Source organism: Leptodactylus fuscus, chromosome 5, assembly GCF_031893055.1.
Source record: "Leptodactylus fuscus isolate aLepFus1 chromosome 5, aLepFus1.hap2, whole genome shotgun sequence".
NCBI lineage: Eukaryota > Metazoa > Chordata > Amphibia > Anura > Leptodactylidae > Leptodactylus > Leptodactylus fuscus.
In genome coordinates this window covers 168,141,671-168,166,972 of record NC_134269.1, presented here as the reverse complement: position 1 = coordinate 168,166,972, position 25,302 = coordinate 168,141,671, and the positions used below count along the sequence as shown (strand labels likewise).

The 25,302-nt window shown below is 40.1% G+C and overlaps 1 protein-coding gene across 1 annotated transcript; it reads left to right on the top strand.

Moving 5' to 3' along the window:
- Positions 1-3,295: 3,295 nt before the first annotated feature.
- Positions 3,296-18,431, top strand: STC2 (stanniocalcin 2). Its single transcript, XM_075274715.1, has 4 exons — positions 3,296-3,592; positions 11,546-11,688; positions 13,872-14,083; positions 16,521-18,431. Exons 1-4 carry the CDS (start codon positions 3,436-3,438, stop codon positions 16,921-16,923), a joined length of 915 nt encoding a protein of 304 aa, XP_075130816.1. The 5' UTR covers positions 3,296-3,435; the 3' UTR covers positions 16,924-18,431.
- The last annotated feature ends 6,871 nt before the right edge of the window (positions 18,432-25,302 follow it).

The window sequence follows — 25,302 nt, the reverse complement described above, 5'->3', positions numbered from 1 at the left end:
ATAAAAGCTTCAATCTGGTGGTCAGCAAACTTTTACTCTCAAAAGTGGCAGGGCATGGATGAGATCATCGGCACTTGATTCATAACCCAATTGTGTCTGCTCAGAGCAGGCTTGACCCAATTTGTCCGCCTGACTCACCCCCCCACCCCCACCCCAAAAAAAGAGAGATTATCGGATACGCCACATTCACTATTATTTATGACTAGAGATGAGCGAGTAGTATTAGATCGAATACGACTATTCGATCGAATACTCGTATCAGTCGAATACCACGCGGGAAAAATCCATTGAATTCAATGCAAAAACCTCCTCGTGCTCCTCATCCTGCTACTTCCGGAACTTGGAGGATCCAAGGTGTCGAACTTTGGTTTCCATGGAAACCGGAACAACATTCCCGTTTTTTCCCATAGACTATACTAGGATTCGATATTCGAACGAATACTACTCGCTCATCTCTATTTTTGACACATTTGAGATGTAAATGATTATATAAATCTAGGCCAGGTATGAGCTGGGAGATTTACAGAACAAAATGTATTAAGCTTATTTTTGCACCTTAAAATGTCTAACATACACTTTTCAGACACATTTTTGACTTATACAAAAAGGGGTTTGGTTTCATGTGAAAGGGCAGTGGTTTATTGGTACATGGGCATGGCCTACGTTGTGACATTTTTCTGGCATACACTAAGCCAACTAATATAAGGTGTAAACACAGACTAAACAGTCTAAGGGTGAATTCACACTGAGTAAACGCTAGCTTATTCTGAACGTAAAACACGTTCAGAATAAGCAGCGTCTAAAGCAGCTCCATTCATTTCTATGGGAGCGGGGATACGAGCGCTCCCAATAGAAATGAATGGGCTGCTTCTTTCACTCCGTGCAGTCCCATTGAAGTGAATGGGGAGTGCCGGCGTGTACGCTCCGGCATGAGCAGAGCTTGCCGTATACGCCGGCACTCCCCATTCACTTCAATGGGACTGCACGGAGTGAAAGAAGCAGCCCATTCATTTCTATGGGGAGCGCTCGTATCCCCGCTCCCATAGAAATGAATGGAGCTGCTTTAGACGCCGCTTATTCTGAACGTGTTTTACGTTCAGAATAAGCTAGCGTTTACTCAGTGTGAATTCACCCTTATATTGTGACAGATTTATCATCCGACATCAGACGCTGATAAATCTGGTGATCCTTAAGACAGTCTAGCCTAACTGCAGTTAGACAGTATTAATAAATCTGTCCCATAATTTTGCTAAAATATTTAATTACTGGTATTTTTTCATTTGTGTACCGAAAGGAGAAACATTTGTCAAACTTCTCACAAACAGTTTTTTTTGGCATGAATAGGGAATCAAAAATGATGCAAGCATGTACGTCACACCAATAGAAAAACATCTGGCAGAATAAGGAAACACTGTAGTGTTCACATCTGTAACATTGGTTAAAAAAAAAACAATCCATCCAGACTTAAGGCTGAAATTGCTGCCAAATGTGAATGTTAGAAATCCTGACTGCAGGGGTATAAATAGTTCTGGATAAGACGCTGGGTTTAATAACTGTAATGGCATTAGATCTCTTGATACGTATTTGTATCACTTTGATGTTAAAAAGTCTCTTTCTATTGATCAGGTTAAGAAGTGAAATGAATTGAGAAGTTGAATTCTCTTAAAGGCATTGTATATTTTAAAGGAATTGTCTGAAATTACAAGTAGTCTGCTTACTTTTCTTAAGAAACAGCACCATATTAGTCCTTGGGCTTTATCTTATATTGCAACTGAGCTCAGTAGTCCCCAGACAGGAGTGGAGATCCTTCTGGAAATACACATGTCCTATAATGTCATCCAACATTTCTCCATGAATTACTTCTCTGGTATTACAACTGAACATTTGTAAAAGCAGATACATGGGCATGCTAGTACCTGTGGCATTAAAGACAGAACATGAGGTCCCTCCACTTTGTGATAGACCTAGGTCTGTAAGTCCTACTCCTACTTACTCCTGTTCCTTCACTCTGATAGGAAGAGGGATGATTAACATATCTAAAGCTTGCCTTATAATATCAATGAGTAGCTATTCCTCCTTATCACCATACAAATGTGTGGATGTTGTGTCTATAATGTACATATAATATAGCCAAAATCAGTGTATTCAGTCAACTTTGCTCCTATGTTTATAGGCATACTAAGCAATAGATAAATGGATAGATATATAGATATAGTATATAAATCAATACAATGCAGTATAATGATGCAGATACCACTACAGATGCAGCAATGTAGATAAGTAGAAATAAATTAGATAGGTGACAGAGAAAGATAACGTACAGCGATAGATAGATAGATAGATAGATAGATAGATAGATAGAAGATGATGATGATAGATAGATAGATAGATAGATAGATAGATAGATAGATAGATAGATAGGATATAGATAGATAGATAGATAGATAGATAGATAGATAGATAGATAGATAGAATAATATAGTAAGTAATAGCTAAGTAGATAGAATAATGTAGGTAGAAGATAGATAGATAGATAGATAGATAGATAGATAGATAGATAGATAGATAGATAGATAGTAGATGATAGATAGATAGATAGATAGATAGATAGATAGAATAATGTAGGTACATTCGATATGCACAGATCAGATAAGTGACAGAAAGATACTGTGAATAAGAAGAAGGAATGAAAAACAATGTAGATATTTAGTAGGTTAAATAGGTGATAGAGAGAAAAGATACAGTAGATAGATAGATAGATAGATAGATAGATAGATAGATAGATAGAATAATATAGTAAGTAATAGCTAAGTAGATAGAATAATGTAGGTAGAAGATAGATGATAGATAGATAGATAGATAGATAGATAGATAGATAGATAGATAGATAGATAGATAGAATAACATAGTAAGTAATAGGTAGGGAGATAGATAGAGCTAGATAGATAGATAGATAGATAGATAGATAGATAGATAGATAGAATAATGCACATAGGACTATAGTTAGACAGGCAGGTAGTTAGACCGACCTGAGGCAAGAACAATAAGAGCATTAGCAGTGTATAGGAAAGTGGATGAATAAGAGGTTGAGCCTCTGGAGAGAAGTGAAGCAAGTTGTGACTAATAATGGGACAAGTTGACAGCACATGCATGTTGCTCAGTAGTAGTATGGGGGCTGGATCTTCCTCCCACTGAGTGTTTTGTCACTGTGCCTGCATGCAGCCATTGGTTCTCACTGAAGACAACACCTGCTTGACTCCTTCATTCAAGTGACACCAGAGCTTCCTGGGGATATTTGAGGCACCATCCCTCCCAGATCCTCATCATTCCCAGCTGGAGTTGTACTGACATTGGAAGGGGCTGGCTAAGCATAGGGCTATAGAACACAGCAGGCTGATCTCTCTTCTCAGCCTCTCACTTCAGTAAGACAGGACCATGTGCAGGGAACTCCTCAGCAGGCTGGTTACACTGGGGCTGGTGTTTGCAAGCCTTGATGCAGTTTATGGGACAGATGCTACAGACCTGCCTGAGAGTAACCAGGATAGAGACAAGCTGGCTAATCAGAAAGGAAGGCTCTCCCTGCAGAATACAGGTATTTATGGCACAACTACTTGCACATGTAGCAGAGCTGAATTTGTCAAATCTGTCATTTAACTTTCTGTGGTTACTTTCTCTGGATAGAGTGTCTTACCTGCAGTCCTATGTAAAACCACTGACACTACATTGATAAGTTGTGCCAAGTGACAAACTCAGCTCCTTCTTTATTCTAATTGGAGAGTTTATGTGTTCATTTTTTATTAACTTTTATGAGATCAGCTCTAATTCTATAAATATATCCTTATATCCTATAGATTGTAAACTCCAAGGCTAGAAATACATCTTAATGGTGTGATTTATGAAAATACATTCAGTGGCAGTGGCACAATATATGGGACTTATTATGACAGTGTCATGGGGTCATGGCCAAGTTACAGTTAACTAACATTTGGCTGTCTAGAATCTGGGATGTCCCTGTCTATGAGAACATCACACAGCTAGGATAAGCCTGCAGGACATCTGAGCTATAGGACACTAAATTTGCTTTTTTTTTTTTTTTTTTTTTTTTTTTTGCATACTGGTTTCCCTGATAGCTGAGCTGAAGCTGTCACCTGCCCAGATATTGCAGTAGGTTATGGTGTGAATTGTCACTGTGTGTGTGAAGGAATCAGCTCAGTAACACTTGTATATAAGGTTTCTATTATTATTATTATTATTATTATTATTATTATTATTTGTCCCACAGATACATTTTATCCAGGGAGTAACATGTAATGTGCCCTGAAACATATAGAGAGCACATTGTCAGTTTAATGGGTTCTAGCACATATTTCAGCAATCCTGTAAAGAAGTGCAATGTGATGTGTGAATAAGACATTTGTAGTAATAAAATGGCTCTTGATGACAAGTGCTGTGATTTGTAGTGTGCGAGACACTATCTGCAATGCTTGTGTAAAACCACGTGCTAAGAGTGCATAGCAGAGCTGGAATGTTACTCCAGTCACATGGGGATTGCAGAGTTAATGTCTTCAACCCAGAGGATGAAAAAACACACATCCCCAGACAGGCTGCTGTAGTAAATAGCTGGGTGTTTTGTCTGAAAAGACCAAGGCTGAGATCTTTTACAAGAAATGCCCTGTCTGATGCTTAGCAAACATGTCAGTGAAATCCAGTTTGCCAATTTGGGTAACACTAGTACTTTGAGGTGATTGGGAGATGCCCAAGAAACCATTCTACACAGAAAGCTTGTACTGTAAAGACTATTCTGAGTGTAATGGTATGTGCTGATGTTCAGAATTATAATTTGCATATTTACATAACCCATTTTTTAAGGATTAAAAACACGGCTTTAAACATGTAATGTGCTTTTCATTCTCGCTTTACACTATGCATTTCTTTGCAGTTTTCCCTTAGGGGAACATTGCATTACCTCTGTGGTCTACAAAACCAAGCCCGATTGTGCCTCTGTCAGGCACAGTTACATTCCTAGCAAGCTAGGCTTGATAATGATTTATTCTGTTTACAAGCCACTGGCTTACACTGTGCCAAGTGGATAGCACTGAGTGGGAAAGGTCCTGTTCTTTATCCACAGAGCTGACAATCTATTCTCGTCTGTTCCAAAATAGTTGTAAATTGGGGATCAGTGTTAATACACCCACAAACAATACAGTGTATTGTATTTATAAAGCCCACCCAGATTTGCTATCTATCTATCTATCTATCTATCTATCTATCTGTCTGTCTGTCTGTCTGTCTGTCTGTCTGTCTGTCTATCTATCTATCTATCTATCTATCTACTAGTCTATCTATCTATTTATCTATCTATCTATCTAGCTAATAGTCTATAATCTATAATCTAGCTAGCTTGCTGTCTATTTATTATCTATTAATAACTATCTGTTAACCCCGTCTTAAATGCTTGTTCAGCCACAATCTATGTTGTCTTGCTCCCCTACACACATGCACACTTGGCTGAGCAGTGCATGTGCACCAAAGAAGAGGATGGCTGAAAGTTACTGTCAAACGTCTCTAAAAGTAGCTTCTGTTTCCAAGAACAATATAACTACCACCAAAAAACCCAAATCTAGCTACCGGATCTTTATTTCAATTCGGAAGGTTCAACCAATACGTATCTAATGTGTATAGCCAATTTAATGAGGTGTTCTGGTAATAGAAATGTACCCTATATGCAAAGGATATGGTAACTTGCTGATTGGTAGGGTTCCCACCATGAGAACTGGGGTGTTTTGCAGCGGGTAGAAAATGCACCACTCCATTCATTTCAATGAGAACCACTTGGCATAGCCTAGCACAATACTTTGACTGTCTCTGGTGGTATAAATTGAAATAAAAGAAATATCAGCAGGCGTCTCAAACCTCGTGTGCTATTCAATCTCAGGTGTAAAACAACTGTCTTCTCATGATCTGTGGGACTCCCAGTGGCTGGACTACCACAGATCGGCAGGTCATCCCTATACAGCTTCTTGTTACCAGAATAGCCATTTAATCACTATGTTGGAACAAGATAACACCAGGCATGTTCTGTAGAATGTATATGTCTTTCATACTTCTTCTCTAGTGCCTTCCCAGTCACTGCATACAGAAAATGTACTCAACATAGGCAAAACTCAATTTTTTTGTCTTTAGGTCAACATTTAGGTAGGACTGCTAGCCAATTCACTTTAACATGTGCAAAAATGGAGACGTAAAAAGTAAAAAAAAAAACTGACTTTTTTATTTGTTAAAACCTATGTACCTGTCATATTTGTATAGAAGCGGTATCAGGGCTCGAATCTCCACAGAGTAAAACCTAAACACATTCGAGATGTATTTTAGACTTTGTCATATGCAGAAAATGACTTTGGTTTGAAGGTCTTTCATCATCACAGTGTGGGAAATATGGTGAGTTTTAAGAAGTATCATTATCTGTTTTATACAAGCAGCCTAGACGTCATCTCGGTGTGGTCAGGGAAATCTCAGATAACTATTAATATCCTTGTAATTGTCAAATCCTCCTCTAGGAGGCCGCTGTGCCATAGAGAATATAATACAAGCAGTATTTGTTCATGGCCATACAGAAATGATGCCCAAAGTCCAAAGTAGATTTCGGCCAGCTGAACCATGTTACGAGGAGGCCTGTACGTCTCCATATATTAGACGCGTTCTCTATTGGCATAGGTTTTAGCCAGACAAATGCGCCAATCTGGATAAATCCACCTGAAAATCTGAAGAAGAAAGAAATAAACTTTTGTCTGCCCCATGGGCATAGAGCTAGAGCATTACAACACAAGGGTTCATTATTATAGGATTTATGTAGTGCCAGGATACAGCTTTCTTACTACTGATAATCTTGTCTTACAGATGTAAAAAAGTTTCATTTGATACAACATTAAAAAACCATTGAAAATGTCAAAATAAATTTTTGTGCAATAGTGCAACATCTGTATACTTTATAACATAATAGCACCCCAACAAATCTTGTCAGAAGAGTTTTTTATATGTTTTGCCGTTAAAGACCTCATCTGTTACAATATGTGACCATCCATAGTGTTAACCCAAGGAAATAGTCCTAGTCATTATTTCCAACTGCAGCTTCAGTATGTGTAGTTGAATTAATCTGTCCTAAGGCAATAGACAATAAGGGAAATCCCTGACTACCATTACAATAAATGGGTTGGGGGCAACAACCCTCTGGCACGTAGGCAAATTTGCCAGATGCAGCCCACTATAAAACCCACTGTACTCTATAAAACCCCTAAAACCCATATTTTATACACTGCTACTGAGCAAATTCCTAACTTGACCCCAGGAACCATCACCATGTAGGCCTTTGCTATATCCAATCAGGACATGTTGCTGGGGAAGCCAAATCTAACTCAAAAATGGTGGAAAACACCTAATTTTATCATTACTAGTAAATTTATTGGAGGTGTTTATAATAAGATGCGGATCCCTCCATATAAAATTGTGGGATCCCCCCAATCACAGTCATTTTCTTTGTGCTCCCCAAACTAAGTCCTTTATGACTCCATCATCTGGACCAATAAGTTAACATGCAGTGTGGTAGTCATATGGTACCACATGTTGGTCAGGCAGGGGCAGAACTATTGCTGTCACATCCACTGGAGCAACCGAATGAGCCACCACCAGAGAGGCCTGAAGCTATTTAGTAGAAACCAATACATTTGGATCGTAGGAACCCTTCATCGCTTCCTCTATTTTTTTCCTCGTATTTTGTATACGTTTATCACAAACAGCAAAGCTGAAAATCAGAAAGACCCCATGCCATGACAAATATTTTTTTCTATATGGCTCTATTAGTAAACTAATCCTTACTTTTTACAGTCAATTTATTTATTATACTTACTTATATAGCGCCATCATATTCCGCATTTGACATTGTCAGCCACTGTCCCATATAGGGCTCACAAACTACATTCCCTATCAGTAGGTCTTTGGCATGGGGTAGGAAACCGAAGTACCCAGAAAAAAACCCTTGGGGAAGAACGTACAAACTCCTTGTAGATGTCTTTGGCAAGATTTGAACCTAAGACTCTGGTGCTAACCTCTGAGCCACCATGCTGCCCAACATAGCAAAAGCATCATTTTCAGTGCAGCTTTGGATATGACCGGAAAGAAGAATATGAGACGGATAAAACAATTTGTCATGTTCTTTAACTTGTAGACTGTGTAACGTTATAACCGTACAGTCTTGGACTTGGAGACTGAGGGTTAAGTCACAGTCCAGACAAAGCAGCATACTTTGAATAGTAGAACATGGCTTGATACCTTGTGAGAACAGTCAATTCTCAGCAGTATGGTTTTTCTTAGTAAAGTAATGTTTGCTAAGTATTAAAGCCAAGTGAAGTACAAGTAGGGTCACACTTCCTGGCTGCTCCAGCAGATGTTTAAAACATACACTGCTCCCATAGGTCACAGGGTCGGCATTTCGTGGAGTATTTGATATCCTCGATTTACAACTCCTAGTGCACTCAATAACCCTGGACGGGGGCAAGAGGGATGTTTCCAAAACATACATGTAACTAAGTTACTGACATGCTCATTCACTCGTGTGACGTGAATGAGGAATGAACTGGCAAACACTTCACAAGCATGGACTTCAAGTCCAAATGAAAACTAGGTCAGTTCTGCATATTATTTTCATAAAATAACTATTCTATTCCCTTCCTAAAAATGAACGTAAAAATCCATGCAGATATGAGATGTTATGATTGTTGTTTAATAGTATATCCCATTACCCATGTATCCCTGGAATCCCGATCATGCCAGTAGGATGTTCCCAGACATTGGACGGTTTATGTTTTCTGCCACAATACTTAAAATATTACCTCTTTAGTTAGAAGCCAATGTAAACCTGAGTATTGGGACCTAAGCATTGGAATACTAAGGCTTATCAAGTCAATTCTACATTGAATTTTGGGCTAGGTTAATATAAATTCTGATCCATATCAAGGTTTAAACAATTGTCCCATTATACTTGTTACTAAGATGTACTAAACCACATAGTTCTGTGGTAATACCCATACAGGTGTAAAGTTCTAGTCCCTCCAACGTAATATTATATGGTGTATTATATGGGAGGTGAAAGGATTAATGGTGGTATTTGCAGTGGTGCAGTACAGTAAAGAGCTAAAGGATACATGTCATGTCAGAGCTCCCAATAAATCACCAAAATCTGTCTGTCACCAGCCACCACTAGAGGGCTCACTACATTTGTACTTATATAGCCCCAGCTGAACTCAATAAACATATTTACTAATTTCATTAGTTTAATTTTTAGACAGTGTAAACCTCTATGAGGCCCCGTTCACATCTGCCTTCGGGCCATTCCGTTCCCCTCTCCGCATGAAAAATGCGGAAGAAAAGTCCTGCAAGCAGCATTTTTCTCTCCACATTTTTCATGCGGAAACTACATGGACCCTATTATGGGTTTCTTTAGGTGACTTTTTATTCAGATTAGGTTTCAGGACAGGGGGGTCCCCTAGAACGGAAACCGATGCGCAGTTGTGAACCAGGCCTAAATGGTCTACATGTGTCATAGTGGCCAATGCTGGATTTAATGTATCTTTACACAATGTGGGCTAAATTTATACCACCTATTAGTTGGCATTCCTTGTAGCAAAAATTTGCACAAGAACTTCTAAACATCCATCTTAAACCCTGCCCATTCTACCTATAAGTAATGCCCCTTTCCACTAGGCCCCACCGTATCAGTAAGCAGATGTATAGCTTGAAGGTCTTGGACTTAATACAAAATAGGTACCAGACCAGCCTGCTATATGTGCCAGTTATAGCACTGCTGGTGTAGGCATCCTCAATTCAATAAATGCTTCAAGGAACATACCTTATATGTGTAGGTAACATAGTATTAGTGTAATAATTCCTCAGCTCTCTATAGCAAGGTGATGGTGATTGTTAGAAGAAGCCCTGACAACCCAAGGAGCTTTCACTATACGTTACACTGTATTTTGAGTAACACCGCTGAACACTTGAGCCTGCAGCCCAAGCTTAAATTACATCTTTAATAATACATCACCTGATATTCAGCATCATTATAATGTTTAGTGAGGCAGTTGGACCGAGAAAGTGTACAAGTGGAATACGAGAAGTTAAATGTGTTTCATGTTACTCTAGGCTTTCAAGGGCACAGAAATTTGTTGTTACCGGACTAAAGAACCCAAGAGAAAAAAATAATTTATCGTCATGAAACTGAAGTCAAATGTTCAAATAATGGGAATAACACAATTATTTCTGTGCACCAGTATACTCTGGAGAAGCAAAATACATACAAAATGTCAACTAGAAGAATAAAAATAATGGAACAATACCAAACAAGGAGACTCTGAAATATCCATCTTGGACATGGAGTGATAATGTTATAGCAAAACCATGCACTTGTAGTTCACAGCTCTCTTGCCGATTACAGCACCCCATATAGACTACGATAAAATATTTGCATATGTCCTAAATTTCCAAGGTTGTGGGGCTCACTTCAAGGAACGGCAATGCTGCCCTTTTTTGTTGTGTCTTTGGTTTTGGAAAACCCATCTACAAATGTAAGGGAAAGTGGTAAGTGAGAAGCAAACGTATGCAGCTCTCTCCATTATCCATTCATGGACTATTCAACATGTCCATCCAACTCACATGGCTGTTGTGGCTGTTATGTCCAGCAAATATCCAGGGGTCAGACCATTTTTGTCTAGTCTTGTAGACTCTGGGCTAATCTGACCTATCTTCAGTGACATGAATGCAGCCTGACAGTTTAACTCTTAGAACTTCACCATTCCATCTCTTCTTGGGTTGGCCAGTAAGCCTTCAACTTTAGGAGACTTTGGGAGACATTTATTAAGCCTGGCATTTCTTATGCTAGTTTTCATTCATTCCCTGACATGCATTAGACATGCTAGAATTACTAAGGCCTGGTTCACATCTGCTTTCGGTATTCCATTTACGGACTCCGCTTGGGGACCCCCGAATGGAATACCGAATGCATTGACAAGCGGTGCTGTTATGAAAGCACACGGACACCATAGACTATAATGGGGTCCATGTTTTATCCGTGCAGTGTCCGCACGAATCATGCGGAGGGAAAAATACTTCATGAACTAGTTTCCTCTATGCATGATTCGTGCAGACACCATGCGGAAACCACACGTGGCCTCTTCTTGTGCCTGTAGGTGTTCCTGAAATCAAATGTCACCAGTCAGGGGCTAGCATAGATTTCTGATATGACTCATTCCAAACTTGGCCCAACCAGATTCCCAACCCGTTCTGCCCCCTGTATTGAGTACTGAGTGGGGCTCTGGAGCTGAATTGTGCCACCATGTGCCAAAAATACACCAAGTCGAGGTGCTTTTTGGCCACTGTCTAGGTACAGTTATCTTGGCCTATTTCTTTGAACTCAGTTGCATTTTCTTTATGCATATTTGATGTTTTCCTATGTACCGAGTACTAAACCAGTTTTACACTGTTTTCTTTATGATTTCAGCCGAAATTCAACATTGTCTTGTCAACGCTGGAGATGTTGGCTGTGGCGTCTTTGAATGCTTTGAGAACAATTCCTGTGAGATCCGAGGTCTACATGAAATCTGCATGACCTTCCTACACAATGCTGGCAGGTTCGATGCACAGGTAGTGTTGGATTACTAGCTTTCATCTCAAGACCATATATGCCGATATCTCTGTCATTTCTTGCTAAACCTGCTGATAGTCTAATGGGTATGGGGTTCCCAGATATATTAGGATGTCCTCACTTGGGACAGGTCAGCTAGTCTGATAACTTGTAATACAGAAATACATATAGTTGGAAACAGACACCAAACTCTTTTGTCTTGAGCGAAAAAAACAGGCAATACATTATGGAAGACATTTTTATCTTTGCTGTAAGGGCCCCCTTTTTTCTACGTCTGCTACTGGGACATGATACTAATACGGTAGCTGCTGATAGAAACAATTGACCAGTGTAAGGTTATATTCACATGTCTTTATGAATTGCATGGGTAAAACATGCTGTGAAAATCCTTGGTAAGAATTGACTCCATGTCAGTTTTTCACACGTTGAAAAGGGGGATGAAATTATATCCGCTTTACTGATACTGTAATATACTGTGGATTTTCCACCTGCGAATACACAGTATACCTGCTGCAATTGAATATATACTCTTAGATTTCCATCCTTATCCTTCCTTTAAAGGGAGTCTGTCTGCAGGAAATTCGGCATCAGACTAACGACAGTATCTTGTAGGGCAGCTTCTACACTTTCTACAGCTGCCTCTCTTGTTCTGCATCGCAGCTCCATGTTCATAAAAATCAGCATTTTATTCTGATGAAATTAGATGAAAAAGGCTTTAGTGGCACGTCCTCTCTTGCCAGGGCTTCACTCTCTGCTCTAGACAATTGCCCTTAACTGCGATCAAGCTCCGCCCCATTGTATGAAAGGCACCTCCTACTTTGGTACACTTTGTCTGCAATCACAGGCCGTTATCTGATGCTGAAAAGTAGAAGAAATGCCCTTAAATTCCTTTTCACCTAATCTAGATAACAATAAAACAGATTTTCATGAAAATGGAGCTGCAATGCAGAATAAGTGTGCATGCACATGGTGTAATGCGGCACTGATTCTTACACAATAACTCATGTAAGGATCACGCAGCAAATTAGAATCCCATTGACTTCAAAGGGTTCCGTTTAGCGCGCGTAACAGATTGAGATCAATGGGATTCTGTTTTGCAGCGCTGATCCTTACACGAGTTATCATGCAAGAATCAGTGCCGCGTTACATGGTGTGCATGCACCCTAACAAAGGCATCTTTGGAAAGTATAGAAGCTGCCCTACAAGGTACTGTCATTAGTCTGATACGATTTTCTTGTCGACAGACTCCCTTTAATCTCTGCAAACCATTACATCTATATTTTTTTTTTCTTTTATGTAGATTGTGAGCCCCATATGGGGATCACAATGTAAATTTTTTTCCCTATCAGTATGTCTTTGTAGAATGGGAGGAAATCCACGCAAACACGGGGAGAACGTACAAACTCCTTGCAGATGTCATTATTGGCAGGATTTGAACCCAGGACTCCAGCGCTGCAAGGCTGCAGTACTAACCACTGGGCCACCGTGTTGCCCCTCCATTACATCTATATTTATACCCCAATGCATGTAATTCATATGCTACTCACCAGTTTGAACATCTTATAGCACAGAATTTTTATTTGGCTAGGACTACAATTCAGTTTACGGTAATGTGCAAAAGTTTTAAGCATGTGTGGGAAAATACTGCAAAGTACAAAATTAACTGAATGAACAAAAGAGCGTTCTAAGTCCAATTAATATTCAGTGTGGTTGCCATTTACCTACAGAACAGCATCAGTTCTTCTAGGTACACTTATACACAGTTTTTGAAGGAACTCAGCAGGAGGTTGTTCCAGACATCTTGGATTACTAAACACAGATCTTCTGCGGATGTAGGCTTGCTCAAATCCTTCTGTCTCTTCCAGTAATCCCAGACAGACTGGATAATCAGGGCTCTATCATCACTTCCAGGACTTCTCGTTCTATTGATGTGATTTCCATTTCTCTTTTATTCATTCACTTCATTTTAATTGATGGAAATAAACTATTAACACTTCTGTTGCTGGAAGCAATTTTATTTTTCTCGTATTTGCCTAAAACATTTGCACAATACTATATCTATTGCAAATGAAAAATATCAAAATTTGATAAAAGATATTACATGGCAGAAATTGTGTATTGCATTGTTTTGTGTGAATGCATAAGAAAAAAACTAAATCCGTTTCTTCCCTTTGTATTTCAGGGAAAATCATTTATTAAAGACGCCCTTAAATGCAAAGCTCACGGGCTGAGACATAAATTCAGTTGTATCAGTCGTAAATGCTTTGCCATTAAAGATATGGTGTACCAGCTCCAAAAGGAATGCTATGCCAAGCATGACCTCTGCTCTGCTGCCAAGGAAAATGTCCAAGTGATTGTGGAGATGATTCACTTCAAAGACCTCCTGTTACATGAGTAAGTGATGATGGTCAGGAAGCGTTGCAGTTCTGCCAGGGGCATTTTCTGTCCATTAGTTCTGGAATTCCTTCTTTTAAAGTTTTTAGCTAGTAGCATAAATCTGACATCTGAAATACAAGTCATATGCAGAACTGACACTTTTATTAATGAGAGTTGAATACTCCAGAATTTTTGGTGTTTTTTTTTTTTTTTTTTTTTTTGCTATGAAACTAAAACACCTAGAGCAGGTCACACATCATTTGCTAAATATAATGTATTAATAGGACTGTTTCATGTACAAATGTCTCAACACTATACAATTTATCTAAGGCCTTTTTCACATCTGCGTTAGTTATTCCGTTCAGGGAGTCCCCGTAGGAATCCTTTCGAACAGAATACTGAATACATTAAAAAGTGGTTAGCAAAGAAAGCACATGGACCCCATAGACTATAATGGGGTCTATGTGCTTTCCACACGGTGTCCGCACAAATCATGCGGAGAGAAAAGTCCTGCAAGCAGCACTTTTCTCTCCCCATGTTCCGTGCGGACACCGCGCAGAAAACTCACGAACCCCATTATAGTCTATGGGGTCAGTGTGCTTTCATTAATCACTGCTTTTTAATGCGTTCGGTATTCCGTTTGGGGAGTCCCCAAACGGTCTTCACGAATGGAATACCAAACGCAGATATGAACCAGGCCTGAGGTGTTTTCCAACAATCCAAACAAACTACAATGTAACATTTGTGGCTGTTTACGTGAAAAGGGCCCAGATCGTCGATACTAATTATAGAGAAAATAGTCCAAAACATATTTGGGTAAAAAAAAAATCACAATTTTGTTTTATGCAAAAATTTTATTTAAAAATATGTCAAGTTTACAAATTTGTTGAGACTTTTAAGAATTTGTACACTTTTGGTGCAAATTTCGTTAGAATTAAAGTGACAAATTAAATCGACGATCTGGGCCCTTTTCACGTAAACAGCCACATTTATTTCTTCATTGGTATTCAGTCCATCAACTAATAAGGCTCCATGCACACAGCCAAACCTGGGCTGGATTTTGCAGCCCAAACCTTATCAAGAAACTCTTTGCATTGTAGTGATTTATGATGCTGGAAGTCCCTGCCGGAGGAGTAACTTGGGATCACATTGGTAATAAGCACAATGCTAAAATCTTAAAGAAGGTGGCACTATCATTACACTGTGAATGTCCGATCAGATGTGGTGAATGACTCTGCCTAGTTGCACATTATTATTATCTGCAGTTGCTGTCAGACCTTAGAGGCTTATAATATAACCTGAAGTAGGTTTTGCATTGGGGCCTAGGAGCTTCATGTTACACATTGTCTCTTCCTCACTCTCCATACTATACATAGTACTAGAAAATGGGAGATTCCCAGCATTATAGATCACTGTGAAGCGGGAAATCTGGGTATCCAGAACAATTTCAGACCAGGAAATCCAGCCAATCTACGGACCAGATTGTGATGTATGTGGATATTTTCCTATAGCAATGCCATTGATGCACTGGAATCATGACATACATGAGGGATCAGCAACTTTCAACACTCCAAATGCTGTGAAACTACAATTCCCAGCATGCTCTGTTTATGTCTTTGAGAGGTCCAAGAACAGTAGACAAGTATACATTCTGGGAGTGGTAGTTTCACAACAGCAAGGGTTGCTCCATATACAGTATACACATTACATTAAACTCATACAAACCCAATTTTCCCTTCTGAAATAAAACGATAAGATGATGTTTTGAATACTATAACTCTTTAAGACCCCAAATTGGCATTAAAATTGTACCATACTCTAGACTTAGACATGAATATGAGATATAGTATTTAAAGAGAACCTGTCACCAATTCCAACAAATCTAGCTCTTTACATAAATTAATAAATGCTGCTCCACTGATTCTGGTACAGTTGGAATTCTTTCTCTATTCCACACTGTTCCTGAGTAATAAGTGCAGTTGATTTTGGTGCCTGATATGTTATTTAGGTTCTGTACTATCAGGAGGGCGGTGTCAGGCAGGAGCATGCAAGGGGTGTGATTCTGAGCTCTGACATTGGCTGCCTCTGATTGGAGCTCTAAATCACACCCCCTGCCTGACACCCCCCTTATGACATTACAGAGATTAAATAGCACATCAGGCACCAAAACTAACTGCACTTGTTCATCCGGAATGGTGGGGGCTAGAGAAAAAAATCCAACTGCATCAGTATCAATGGACAAGGGACTATTAACATGAAGGCTTTAAACAGTGAATATATTTGCTTTTTGTAAGTTATGTAAATGTATTTTTATAAATATAAATGAGAAGAAATTCTAGGTCAGACAGCTATATTGACTGTTTCAGCAAAATAGTGAGACATGATGTACTGTAATAGGCAATAGTAATTCTTTGAGATCAATAAAGAACTGACATTAAATATTTTCTTCTGACAGGCCCTACGTTGACTTGGTCAACATTCTGCTGACTTGTGGGGATGAGGTGAAAGAAGCAATAACCCGTAGTGTGCAAGCCCAGTGTGCACAGAATTGGGGAAGCCTTTGTAATATTCTTAGCTTTTGCACCACTGCCATCCAGGGAGATTCTGCAGTGGGGTCCAGTGCCAGCCCAGAAAAAAAACAAGGAAATTTAAGTAAAGACAAAGCAAAGTCCTCTCGCGGCCATAGTGATTCTTCCTCTCAGTCTGATCTGGAAAGAGATGCCACAAAAGTCACAAAAAGTGAAAACCTTAACAAGTTACAACCAAATAACCGTGGAAAGACGAGCTTCAGCAAAATGGTGTTCAGTGCCACAGAGAGCTCCGATAAACCGGTCGGTTTGACAGATGTCAGAAGGTGAAATTATTTTACTTCCATAGGTTTCCTTTCTCCTTCATTGAGAAGTTTATCATATCTCCTACCAAGGACATTCCAAGGCATTTATAATACAAGAGGGCAATTCATTCAGTTGCAGTTCATTCTCAGACTCCACAGCATTACCCCAAGTTCCTATGGAGAAGATGGTGCAGACATTCAGAATTTTACCCTCTTTCAGCTCATTTTTCCTGCAGGGATTGATGGTATTAGATAAGATTCTATGTACAAAAGAGATCAAGCAGCTCCAGTAGTTTAATTGTATTGGAAACTTTGCTTTCATTGACACAAAGCTGTTTCATTTTTAAGCTATATTCGATATTTTTTATCTCTAAATCTCCCTGATGTGCTGAAAAGGTTAATATTAGAGCTATAGTCCATAAATCAATATGTCCTACCCCTTACTCTATGATTCAATATGTCATCTACCCTTTATTCTTTTCTAAATACTAGTGCGTGTGCAGAGAATATTCCTTGTTTTGTGAAGATGACAACCATAGCCCTGCTCTTTACTAATAGTACCCCATTGGCGCCCGGCTTCACGTGTCCTGCTCACTAACACTGGGACCATTGCCTTATCTGCAGAGACCCCTTCCCACTTTCCTTGTTAAATACGAGAATTTATGGAATTTAAGACTTAGAGTTATAGACTTATGAGTTTTCATGGGGTTTTTTTGGCTGTAAACCAACCAAATAGCCTGATTATCTAGCGTCATAACCGGCTGTTATTGTCAATGGGTAATATTCAATATTTAGAAAGGTATGGGCACATCAAGCATCCAACAAAGTCCATGCAAAGCATTGAATGTCTTGTTCAACAGATCACCTCAGCATGCATCATATAAAATTATTATTTCATATTACAAGGATATATTTCCTTATCTTTATATAATGAATATTGCTGCCATGGTGTGTGTGTATGTGTGTATACACGATGTATGTGTGAGCTTATATAAGTCTTAATCTTACACATTAGTATGGTTAGGATTGAATGAAAGTTCGAATGAAGTTAAATGTATGTTTACATGTATATCTACTGGTTCAGTCTTTCATATTGTATATATTTCTTGCTTCTATTTATTGTATTGTTTTTCTTTATGGACACAATAATACATACATGCGTATATCTATATACATGCACATTATGCACACACGTTTCTTACTATACACATGTACAATCACAGGTACACTGGGGGAGATTTATTACAACTGGTACATAGGAAGAATGGAAGAGGTGCCTATAGCTACCAATTGCAACGCTTCCCTTTCCGTTGCACCAGTCTTGAGACGTCTCCCCTACTGTCTCTGGCTCAGCTAATTTAACTTTCAACATCTTTCCCACCTTGTGTTGTACATATTTTACGCCACTAGTAGTATATTTTGTTAAGCAACTTAATATAATTTTATGCGGATCTGTAATGTTATTAATGTCATAACACATTATTTATTGCTATAATTATTTTATTATTAATAAACATTTTATGTTTAATCAGACTTGTGTGTATGTAGCCACTGTTGTTTTATCTTTCTTGTTGAAATCCCAATCTTATAGTTGCCCACTGCTTAGATCTTAATAGAGATGAATGAACTTCTCAAGATTTGGTTCCGATTCGACGGCTGAGGGCTCAATTTGTTTCAGTATGAACCTCATTTTAAACTGGATAAAGCGGCGTTCACACTCCCTAAACCCTAGGGAAACTAGACAGAGGATGACTTGCTGGTGGTCAGCTTTAAAACCCATTGAGTTCCACCTGGAAGCCGTTTTTTTGCATGGACACAAAGTCCTGCATGTAAGACTTTGAGACTTTGTATGACATAGAGTAGCCTGCAATAGCATCCAGTGAATGACAGGCCAGGGAGCCTTCACAAGGCCCCCCGCTGTCATGACAACGCGATCCCGGCCCCGGAGCGTGCTCCGGATGTCGGCGACTGCCGTGAAAATGCTGACCGAGACGCCAAAGGGGTTAATGCCCCCGTTTGGTGCAGGCACTGACCAGGGGCATTAGCCCTGGGTTTCTACTGTAAAAAACAGTAGACATCCAGCAGTTATGATGGCACCCGGCTCCCGAGCGGCTGCCATGTTTAAACACCCGGCATCCGACATACTTGTACGGCGGATGTCAGGAAGGGGTTAAAAACCCGTTTAAATGACTGCCGGGTTTTAAAGCTGACTGCCGGCAATCTGTCCCCTGTCCAGTTTCCCTGGGGTTTAGTACGTAGTGTAGGACACTTCCAAGAACCTATCTATCTAATTTCTAGCTCTCTAAGGCAAACAGAGCCAAAATTATGTCAAAGTGATAAGTGACATTATTATACTCTGTGGTCTCTTCACACTCCCCTTAGTGAATATATTTTGGGCACACAAACTCATGAAATATCTACCCGTATTCACAGTTTCGTTGTAATAAATATGACTTAATCATTGGACCATCTTTAGGTCATGTATGATCCAAAATTCTTCTGGTCACTATACAATAAAAGTAAGTGGCCGGCTGGTTGTAACGTTTAATATGAATTCATAAATGGACATCAAATTTTCTGAAAGTAAATTATGGAAGGAATAAGTATTCCTAAACATCATGTCCTGACGATGCCGTAAATACTTCAGTATGTGATTCACAATTTGGCAAGTCAGAAGAGATTGACGTTACAAATTGCTGGACAGCAAGCTCTCCTCCTTAGGGAAGATATCTAGTACATACTGTAACTACAGCCAACAGACGTGTTTATAACACAGACAACGCTCCTTCAAGGGTATGACCTGTTATTAGAAAGGTCTTTGGCTCCCACTAAAGCCACCAAGATGACACTCTGCAAATCCAAGGGATTATTAACCCAATAGGTTTGGTAGTCTGGTCTCAGCTAGACCTTACTCTCTCATGTTTGTCATTATTTTCTCCAGCAAAAATGTAAGGCATCTTACAACATAATCCATCATCCTATATTCATTAACACCAAAAATAATGCCCCAAGATGGGAATTATTGGAATCGAAGGAAACTTTCTATCTGTAAATGCAACAAAATAATGTAAGTGATACAATTGTAGAGGGAAACGTGTTACGCTACTGGTGATACAGCTGGAATCCGATAGCCAGGAAGGACGGCAGATGCTGCGGAGTAGGAGACTTGGTCAATGGATAGCCAGAGATCGGTACATAGAGCGGGTAGTCGGAAGAAGCCAGGAGTCGGTACATGGAGCGGGTAGTCAGATGAAGCCAAGGAGTTGGTACACAGAGCGGGTAAGCAGGAGAAGCCAAGGTATACTGAGCAAGAATACCTCAGAGCTAGAGGACTGGGAACAAACAATACTCAAGCATTGTTTATAATATGCTCTGGGTATATATAGGGCTAAACAGGAAACAAGATGGCCGCAAACAGGAAACAAGATGGCCATGGTCATGAGACAATACTCGCCATATTAACTGTGGGCAAGAGTCAGGGAACAGCAGCCTCCAGTGGTGGGAGTAGTAATGACACTTGAATAGCGGCCACTAGTGGAGATCCTTGGAACAGTATCTTCACATGATGATGAAACACAGGTTCTAACACACAGATTCTGACAAAACGATATGTTCACTGCGGAAAACTGTACAATAGAAAGGAGGTTCTGATACTCTTTTGGGCTACCTCTAGCCTGAAACCAAGATACAGTTGGCGTGGAGGCAGACAGGTTCTATATGGTATCCTGTGGCATATTTGCCCATAGATGCTGCAATTGGGCTGGGAGATACTACACACTTATAGACTGCCTAAATCTGGCTTCCCTCCTGGTTCCATAAATGCTCGATTGGCAATAAACTGGCGAATGGTCAGGCAAGGTAGTGTTGTGAGCATTTATGGTGGTGGTGAACAGCAAGCTTCCTCTGTTGATGGGGATGTTCTGCCTGCCTTAGAAATACCCATGCTCTTTTTCATGAGTGAGTTCTGGGTGCATTCGTTTGTAAACCTGAATGGTGTTTTTTGGTTACCAGTCCACTCTCCTCCATAATCTATCCAGGAAACTTCCAGACCTCTTGCACCTCACCTCCAAGGTGTCCAAACCTCAAACTGAATGACAACCCACTTTTTGATATTGCAGAAACAAGCCCTTAAATAGGACCCTTCACATCCTCGGGCACATGCTGTATAATACACCGCTAGAAAGCAGACAGTGCACTGAATTTTGTGCCCCCACTGAAGAGCTATCAGTGCCATTACCATCATGGCTGGGTGATAAGGAACACCCCCTCTCTTGGTAAAGCGCAATAGACGCTACCGTGAGGAGGGGTGTTCCTGACAGACTGTCAGAAATGCCCTTCTGACACTGAAGAGCTATGGTACTGGCACCAATAGCTCTTCAGCAGGGACACAGAATGGGAAATTGTATTTTGTTGCCACCTTCCATACTTCTAGTTCTGTGATCTACTAGACCTCGAGTACAAGGCTAGGTGCACCCGGTTCACCAAGGAATCTCTTCATAATGCATAATCTTCCACAGGTCTACTTATAAAAAGCTATGTATTAATATCAATCCATAATTTTCCAATTCCTAGGCACTAATCTAGGTACCCTTATTGGGAATATTGCCATGTCTCTAGGGTATAGTCACACTTTGGTCATGCAGCATAGTGTATAATCATATATCAGGATTACTGTGATATATATTTTTTACTAAGATGTTCTTAACTTAGAAACATAGAATCACTTATAAATGGGTCATAAATGAGATGGGTTGGTGAGCCCTTTTAAATATAGGGTCTTTGCGTCCTGTGGTGTTGGAGTTCCAGTTTTCCACTAAGATGTACTTGGAGAACTATAGCGTTTTACTCACAAAAAGGCAAAAGATGGTGAACCTGCGACACTTTACTGATGGTGTGACACTTGGCTGACATCTGCAACACTTCAATAACACTTGTGATACAGTGTTGGTATTAGCTTCTTCAGCAACATCTCAGTCCTGGACAATCTCTGTCATAGCAGCTCAGCATTATATCAACAACCCAGCTTTGTTTCACAGCTTAGTTTTATGTAAGTTGGTATCAGACCATAGATACCACCATTGTAATACGCTCCTATAGTAACATAGAGGGGTCTTCCAAGAGTCTCCTTCACTTGGTAGCAATGTCTTCGTAGTAGTTAGTCTGAACTTCCTTCACCTCTTAATATAGTTTTGTGCACTATACGGTCCACCTCTCACAGTAGGAAAGTCTCTGAAATACAGTATTGGTCTTCTATTCTGGTGTGGTACTCCCTTTCACTCTTAGACATTGCCTCCTAGATGCCTCAATACATAAATTCAATTTGCACAGATGCACTCTGTCTTGTGACTGGTGCGCTGGTATTCTCAACCCAGGACAACTGAAGACTACCTGTCTAGGTGGAGTTGCTCTGTGGTCCAAAACCTAAGCCCTATGGTAGCACACCTTAATAGAAAGTATTTATTCAGCAACTCAATGGAGCGACCTACAGGTTGGAGTAGTAGAAATGATGAGGGTTGTAAGCAGTGGCCTTAGACTCTGCCAAAACCTCAAGCTCACCTCCTAGGCTGGTGTAGAGCTGAGGGGGCCCAAAGGGTACTTAAAGGTGAAGGCAGTAACTCCTCTAAGGCACTTCCTTGGCAGTGTTCGGCCTGAGCCAGGTTGTAGTTGGAAGGGCCCTTGATGGCACCCAAACAGCTTCTAACAGAAGACAGAGGTACCGATCTTGTTAGCTGTTACACTGTCGTTGAGGGGGTGAGCCATGTGATTTTTTGGGGGTGAGGAGGGGGTGAACCACATTGCACCACTCCTCTGGAATGCTCTATCCTGCACAATCAGATTAACTCCCAATTTCTACAGCCTCAAGCGCAAACTAAAGACACATCTTTTCAGACAGGCCTATCACAATTCCTAATGTAATCCCTTTCGTACCGTAATTAGAATCCCTGAAATTAACCCTCCTCTGTTCCAGCTCACACATTACCCCACATGTTAAAGGACACGACTGGTGATGACTCATACAGTTTTATGTTTGTGTAATGACAGTAATCTCTATTACAAAATTGTCTGACCATTGTATAAGCAATGCTACCTCGGATGCTGCCCCTGCTACCTCGTGTCTCCCCCTCTACCTCATAGATTGTAAGCTCTTGTGTGCAGAGCCCTCAGTCCCATTGTGTGAAATGACTTTCTTTGTAATGTATCTCTCTGTCTGTATTTGAACCCTATAAATTGTACTGTGCTGCGGAATATGTTGGCGCTATATAAATAAAAATTATTATTATTGTTATTATAACTTCTCCTTAATATTGGTTATCAACAGCAGAATGGAGGGGTTCGACTGTCAGTAGTTGCGACAAAAATAAGACAGGTCTGCCAATGATCTGCTGATAAAGTCCAATTCAAATTCATTCCAGTTCACAGCCCTAGCATGGGCTGAATGTTGAGGGGGGGGGGGGAGGGGGCAGAGTTCTACCGATCTGATATTAATGACCTATGTCATACTGATATGTCATCAATATAAAAGTCTATGATAAACATAAAGACATTGTTTATTCTTGTCTTTGTCAACTAAGGAAGCCAGTGCCGGTTACTACAAGCTATTTACAAGACCCCTTCTCAATTTATTTTCCAAAATTAGTTAAAATGGGTTGTCCAGGCTTTTTGTTATGGCCTGTTCCAAGGATAGGGCATAAATATATGAAAGGTAGGGGGCCGACACACAGCCCCTGGACTGATTCTCTGTATGGAGCCACTTGCAAAAAATACGGGGCCAGAAGCAGAAGGCTCCATCCACTGTATAGCTGCCCAACGCCTTCAGTACAGCTCAGCTCCCATTGACAGTGAAGGTGCCGGGTCACTATGCAGTGGACATAGCCTTCTGTTACTAGCTCAGTATTGTTTAAAAGATGGGCACCAGAAGTGACTCCAACAAAGGATGGGTCTGGGGTGTTGGCCCCTACTAATCATATATTTATGGTCTATCCTGAGGACATTAATAAAAGCTGGACAAACCTTTTAATACAAATTTGGGACCCGGTGAATTAACTCTACTCTCAGCATTGGTAAGTGGTTAAGTGATTTTTGGCTAGTTGTTTATGACTTTGGATGATGGGTAATAAGGACATGAAAAGAAACGCTTCAGCAAAAAGTAATAAAATGTAATCCATTTTTAGTGTATCATATAAAAAGCAGGATACATCCCAATATAAAAATGCTGTTCACGTATTTAGAACATAAATGTTCTTCCTGATAGGGTTTCTGCTCCAAATACATGATCAATGTCACAATGGACTTTTATTCCTTTTTATGTTCTGTATCCTGTTTTTAATGTGATCTACAAATGAAGGGATATCATTCTAGTTGGATTGTGCCAGAGCAATTCATTTTATAGACAAAAAGTGTGACATTACTGAACATATATGGACTGGAGATGAGCAAGTAGTGAAATATTCGATATTCGATATTCATTTCGAATAGACCCTCAATATTCAACTATTCGAATGAATATCAAATCTCATTATAGTTTATGGAGAGAAAATGCTTGTTTCAGGGGAAACCACAATTTGACTAAGGAGAGTCACCAAGTTCACAATGACACCCCAGGAAATGATGCCAACACCCTGGAATGCAACTGGGACAGCAGGGGAAGCATGTCTGGGGGCATCTAATACGCCCAAGTCATTGTATTATGCCACTATCACAGCCTATCAACTAGACACTCCAAACTCAATATGGAAAGTGGAAAAATACTTGGAAACTTTTTTCCTCTACATTAGTATTTACAGAAACACAAATTTAAAGCTAAAGAAACATTAGCATGCACCCCTTTAAATCACGTTGCCCATGACAACCACAGATGGCATAGCCAATGGGAAATCCAACAGCCCCCACCCTTAACTGTCATTGTGTGTGTGTGATGTGGTGAGACCTCCAAAAATTACTTTTCTGGCCCTTCACGTGAGCCCTTCCAAATTAAGTTAGAGGCCCTTAAGCTGAGCCATACAAAAATTTACTTTTCAGGCCCTTGGGGTGAGCCCTCCCAAACTTAGCTTCAGGCCCTTGGGGTGAGTTGAGCCTTTAACCAGCAGAGTTTTTGGCCCTTTGGGTGAATTGAGCCTTTAAACAGTAGAGTTTTAGTTTTTGGCCCTTGGGGTGAGCCCTAAAAAACTATTTGTCAGGCCCTTGGGGTGAGTCCTAAAACATTATTTGTAAGGCCCTTGGGGTGAGCCTTAATGGGGTTATGTTAATTATTTTTTAACGGTGATGGTGGTGGTGTTGGAGGAGGACGACGACGACGAGGAGCTTGTGAGCTGGTACAGACACATGGAACTGTGTCTCGTCATTAGTACTGTTGACGGGACATACTGGTTGCGGGTCCACAATATCTGCTATCCACGGTAACATC